Source organism: Heloderma suspectum, chromosome 2 (genome assembly GCF_057233095.1).
Source record: "Heloderma suspectum isolate Gila_16-S chromosome 2, 16-S_ref, whole genome shotgun sequence".
NCBI lineage: Eukaryota > Metazoa > Chordata > Lepidosauria > Squamata > Helodermatidae > Heloderma > Heloderma suspectum.
Genome location: NC_139459.1, coordinates 163515267 through 163521266, shown reverse-complemented (window position 1 = coordinate 163521266; position 6000 = coordinate 163515267). Strand labels below are relative to the sequence as shown.

The 6000-nt window shown below is 44.1% G+C and overlaps 1 protein-coding gene across 1 annotated transcript in view; it reads right to left on the bottom strand.

Moving 5' to 3' along the window:
• Window positions 1-292: 292 nt before the first annotated feature.
• The window catches only part of LDLR (low density lipoprotein receptor), a 28187-nt gene continuing 22479 nt past the window's right edge, over window positions 293-6000 (bottom strand). Inside the window, exons 16-18 of the mRNA XM_084835632.1 lie at window positions 5839-5916; window positions 5394-5551; window positions 293-4234 (exon numbers count right to left, since the gene is read on the bottom strand). Coding sequence (XP_084691758.1) covers window positions 4199-4234; window positions 5394-5551; window positions 5839-5916 — 272 coding nt within the window. The 3' untranslated portion in view covers window positions 293-4198. The remainder of the gene's footprint in view (window positions 4235-5393; window positions 5552-5838; window positions 5917-6000) is intronic.

The following is a 6000-nucleotide window of genomic DNA, read 5'->3' as shown; positions in this document are numbered from 1 at the left end:
GCAGCACGTGACTCGTTGAGCTCAGTAGCCAATATTTTAATTGTTTTAATATGGTGTTTTATTCTTCTCTCTTCGTTGTTCACTGCTCTGAGATCTTTTGAAGTGGAGCGGTATAGAAATATTGTAAATAAATAGTAAGTGTGCAGATATCCAGGTAGATAAAACTATAAATTTCAGTGACAAAAAAAAGAACGAGCCCCACCCCACACCACACCCCCAATCATCTTTCCCATAATTATATTAACGGTGCTTTCCAGCCACCAGTCGAAGAGAAAAGCAAAAGAAGCAGTTTCAGTGTATTTAAATATTTATTAAACTTAATCATAATATGGGGAAATATCGCATAGACCTGAACAAGGAATAAAGAATACAATGAATTTTTTAAAAGCTCTAGCTCAGTGCAGCTGCAAGAACACCTCTCATTTGCCAGGTATTTGCATGTAACCCACAGAGCTTCAGAGGAGTTGCACAAGAGAAATGGACGCTTTAGACTGACAGTCCCCCCCCCCACACACACACCTTTTAAGGAACCTGCAGCATTTAGCATCGGCAACTGGACAAGGGAGAAGCCTGGATTCCTCTTAGCTTCCAAGAGGAATTAGTCAGAAGTGGAATTTCAGGGTTTGGCGTTAGAAGGGCTTCGCCTAAATTCCTATGCCTCTACCAGCAAGGACAAAGCATCAACTTATCCAAGTACAAAATGGGAGTTCTGCACAGAGGGAAAAGAACCCTGCCATTCACTGAGTTCTAGGTCATTCTGCAAGGAACTTCTCAACACTGATGCAAATAGCAAAGCAAATGTTCACTCTCCCCCAAACCCCCTTCTAACCAATCCTGCACAAGTTTTCTGCCTTTTAACAAAACTGCACTTTGAAAGATGCAGAGGTTTTAACATGAAGATCCTGCACTGTAGCTGACTCAGTCACCCCAGGGAACATCAGAATTTTGCTACGCACAACTCGATTCTCCTAGGGCAGAGTTCCATGAATGGGAACAGGCACCACCAAGGGGCTCTACCATTTGATGCTGCTGAGCTAAGCAGTCTCATGAGAGGTGCTAGAGACCAATGTACTGGGCTACTATAGACAAAGATAAACCAGAGATAGCTGCTGTTTCCCTCTCAAAATCTACAGTCTTTTGGTTCCAAGTAGCACCTTTACTAATACTTGGATAGAAAAAGGGGCTCATCCTGCAAAATTCAGGACAAAGATGACTAGAAGCAGAGGAGAACTTCTGCATGAACCTCAGGGCTGGACTACTGTTTTAGCAAGGTCCAACCCCTAGGCAGAGTTTTCACAGATGTGTCGCCACTCCAGCAATTTGTTCCTCTTTGATAGAAAGCATGGGAAAAGCATTCAAGCAGCTACTTAACAATCCAAAAGGGGAGAAGGACGCTCATCAGCGCAACAAAGGGAGACACCATATGTGCCAGCTATCAAATATGATGGCCAGGAGTACTTTGTTAGCTTTTTGTTCCTCTGTGTCAAACTGGCCCTTGTTTTCAAAGAAGGCCTCCATGTTAAGTTTTACTTCTACAAAACCCCATTCAGAGTTCATTCTAAGCCCCCCAAATTATTACAGTCTATGCCTTTAACACACAAGAGAACTTGCAGAACAGTGCTTTCTTGAAGTTATACAAAGCAGTTCTATAGACGCTGAGGCCACGAACATGCAGGTTTTTGTTGAGCTGCATGACCTATTTGTGCTTTTGAATTTGGACGGCCATACGCAAGTCTGTTAAACTGATGCAAACATGAGGTTAAGAATTTGCAAAAAGAGACAGTATGAAACATAACAAATTTCATACTATCTCCAGCTGCCCCTAGTGGATCAGCAGAAATATGCTGTACGTGTGCATAGGGTAATGACTAAAACATGCCGTGCCATAAATAGTAAGGGAAGCTGCCAAAGATTAAATACAAGGGAAATATGCCCCCACCATGTTAGCTATATGCATAAATATCGCAAAACCAGCGTTAACCGTATTTTTGGCTTCAGCTCCCCACCTTGGGGCACCATTGTTAAAAGCACCAGTAAGAGCAGCAATGAAGCATAACCTGCTAATCAAAACATCAACATAGGTGAGGAGATTCAAATAGTTTGATGTAGCCATGTATATGACATTCTATTTTAAAAGTACACTTCTGCAAGTGCATACTTTACACTGTGTTCACACAGTCAGGTTTGCTCCAGATTAGGACACCTGGCCACACACACACACACACACACACACAATTTATCTGCCCATGCTTCGTTTCAGTGTACAGAATAAAAAAGGCATCATAACAGGAAGAGAGGGGATGAAGGAGAAAGCTAAATTAGCAACCATAAGAATATAAACTTATAAATAAATAAGTCATGTATTTTATGAACATATGTACAAATAGACAAGGCAACTTCTGTGCAAAGGAAATATATATCTCATCATTGTACATGTACATTATTTACACTCTCCACAATAAGAGAAAGAGTTTGGAATCTTTCACAGCTTCAGTCCAAAAGATTTGAGTGCTTTTCCTTGGTATTTAGTGCTTTCCCCTTCAATGGAAGGGGATTAGATGTGTCAGGCCAAGAACACAAAGTTGCCATTTGTTAATCTAGATTTTGCAAATGTTTACTTGGTGTTACAGAAGAGAAAACCAGGATAAATAGGAATTTTGTAAATCCTTCATTATTGGATATGGGACAGGTTTTAGATACAGCAGATAGTTTGAATTTACAACCTGATTCTACACCCACGTAAAGATCCATCAATTGATAGCATTTTAAAAGCAGCAAGTGATCAGGGCATCATCCATTTGCCATGACAGAAAAGTCAGGGGGAAAAGAGCACATTGTTATTAGCTCAGATTCAGCCCACTTTGGAACATGTGGCAACTCAGCACGCTTATCCAGGAAAGCTTAAAAATAGCCACATGCAAAATAGTTTTCTTCCCAACTAAGGTGCAGAATCAGAGTTTATCATAACACCGGGGGCGGGGGGGACAGAAACATTCATTCTACATCCCATCCGCATAAAAATCCCTCCATTGGTAAAGGGGAAGAATATAAAAAACAAGACAGAAATTGAAGACATAAGAAATTGTAAAAACTGACCTGGCAGAAAAGAGATGCTGTGTAAGGCAACTGTAAACCTGTGATCTAGATAGAACCCGCAGGAGAATGGCTTCAATTTCCTGGTTTCTTGGCCAGCACAGTCTATGGCCCTTTGTCCACCAGCACCAAAGGCACAAAGAGGGCCAGCACCAAGCAAATGCAACACCACTCCCCTCCCCCACCTGTTTGTCTCATTAGTTTGGTTTTTTTTCCTCTTACCCTCTTGGTACCACACGTGACCAGAGAGACAAAGAAAGGAATCAAGTGCAAATACACGTTATACAAGGTTACAGGCTACACAGATCATGAACAGAACCCAAAGACAAATCAAACAAAAGTGCAAGGTGGGTTGACAGGTGAAGGCTGAAAAGGAATAGGCAACCCTGGGCCAACAGGAAGGTTCCCAACAGGATCCAAGCAGGAGACAGTACCTTGAGCTTTCTTCTTTGGACAGAGACAGCAAAGTCACCGTTGCTTGTTTATAGCATGTATAGTGGGGTCCACTTCAAGAGCTTCTCTGGTCTGGTTTAGAAGGAAGGAGTCTAGAGGCCCACAGACAAGGTGGGCTTGGCTTCTGGTCTCACTAAGGCTCAGGTTCCCCTCCCTTCCAAGCTGGCTTCATGCCTGCCTGTTGGTCCTTTATGTAAAGCAGGGCACCGAGGCCAAGTCGTTACAGGACCCAGAGGTGCCCAAACTTGCGTCCAGAGATGGGCCTTCTTCTCTTTGTCAAATTCTCATTCTCCTTCACGCGTAAGAAAATAGTGACCCTGCCCAGATTAAGGATGAGACCCAGAACACAGCAGTGTCTTGGCAGCACTGGAGACAAAAATAAATATACTGGAACGAAAACAAAAATATAAAAGAACCCAACAAGACCATCAAGCTTCACTTGCTCAGACCAGCAAAGACGGCAGCTGACCAATGCACTCTTTCTTCCTTAAATAAAAAACAAGTAAAGGAGGGAGGGAAAGGTCCATCAAGTCACTCAGGAAGTGGTAGGTGTTGGACGGCTGAGAGAGACCCGAAGCCAGGCACAGGCGTTCTTCTCCCAGGAAGTAAGCAGCGAAGTCTGGAGAGAGGCACTTCAGGTGTTGAGGCGGGTTCATGCTGCATCATCCTCCAGGCTGACCATTTGTCTCTGAGGGAAAGATGGGAAATGAAGAAGTCTCTCAACGGGCTACTGAGGTTCAGTAGGTGGAATGAATGGCTGTGGAAGCCTTGAGTTCAAACCCTGCCTCAGCAGCAGAGCTCTCAGGGCTCTCGTGAGCCTGAATAATGTGCAGGGGCTCTCAGGGCAGACTACAATTACTCCCCAACCGGACTTGAGGTCTTACAACCCTTCTGAAAGATGCTCAAGCCTCAGTAGAGGTAGAAAATGCATAACCATGGGGCAGCCATCAAAAGCTCAGGGGAGGACAGGGCAAAGAACAGGCTGAAAGCCCTTGGGACACAAAATTCCTTCCTCTACAAAGAGCCATTTTATGAAGCAACTGCCCTATAGGAAGGTGTGAAAGCCAGAGGAATTTTCACCAATGCTTTCTCAAGCCATGAAAAGTATTCCCCTCCCCCTATTTTGGCAACTCTTTGATGTGGGGCTCAAAAGGAGGGGTGGTTGTAGCTCCACCAACAGCCATCATTTCACACATAACATTCAGGCTCTCCTACCAGGTATGTGGTGTGATGGTCCCAGAGTCGATCTCTTGGCAGCACCAATTAGCTGTTGCTGCAGTGACCTTAAAAAAAAGCCACCCTAAAAACCAGTGCGCCATCACGGAGTGAAATAGATTTGGCTACATACATGAGGGCAGACAAGGCCAACTCAGGAAGAGGAAACCTCATTCTGAATTAACTTCATTTACCCTCAGTGATGTTGTCACGTAGCCAAATCAATTTGCCTTCATGGCGACTCACCTGTTCCTAAAAAGAGAAACTGTGCTGTAGCAGCAACTCATTTGGGCTGCTCAAAGCTTCCTGATATGTGGAAATCATTATCTTTACATTCAGCACTTGAAAGTTCACTACGTTCTGAATTTATGCAAGCAATGAACATGCACACTCACACAGCACTTCTGCACAAGGACCTTACTGAAGATATTCTTCCCCTGGCAAGGAAGAGTTAGAATAATCACTCGAGGGGGGGGGGGGATGATGGGGGGGGCATGAGTTTAGTCCCTCAGTAAAATTAAAGCGAGTGAAGGAAACCAGGTCCCTCCAGGGCCTCTTGAAACACTATCCAACACCACTCACCACCAGCCGTAATGCCTGCAAGACTCCAGTTGTCTTAAATGTCAACTTACCGACGGGTAAGTGTAGCCTTCCTGATTCCGACAGATGTGCACCTCGTCCTCAGTCGTTTTTTGATAGACGGGGTTATCAAAATTGATGCTGTTGGTGTTCTTGAGACGCCAGTTCTTCCAAATGAGGAAACCCCCAAAAGAGACCAAACTGATCAGCACTGAAAAAGAAATGACACATTATTTTAACGAACCTATCGCAAATGCTCAGAAGAGAATGGAGTACAGTATACAATAGAGAAAACCGAGAACTGCTATTAAGTGAACAAAGCAGAGTGAAATTATAAACGCAGAATGCCTAATTTGTTCCACCAACGTCAAGGTTCAGCTCAAGAGCATCCTGCTGAACAGGAACACTTCTTGTGGCTACATCCATTAGCTGAAGCTGTTCCTGTAGGATGACAGAACCCCTGCCCCCCACGTTGCCTTCAGAAAGAGGGGGACGTACCCAGTGGTAGCACAACGAAGAGAGCTTGTGGGCCACTCTGCTTTGCCCCACCTGTTTCCACAGCAATACCATTTCGAGCTGGGGAGAGAAGACAGAACATTCAAAATGGAACTCCTGAAATCTGGAATATGCTGAGAGGAGCATGAACTGCTCCAGCTTTTG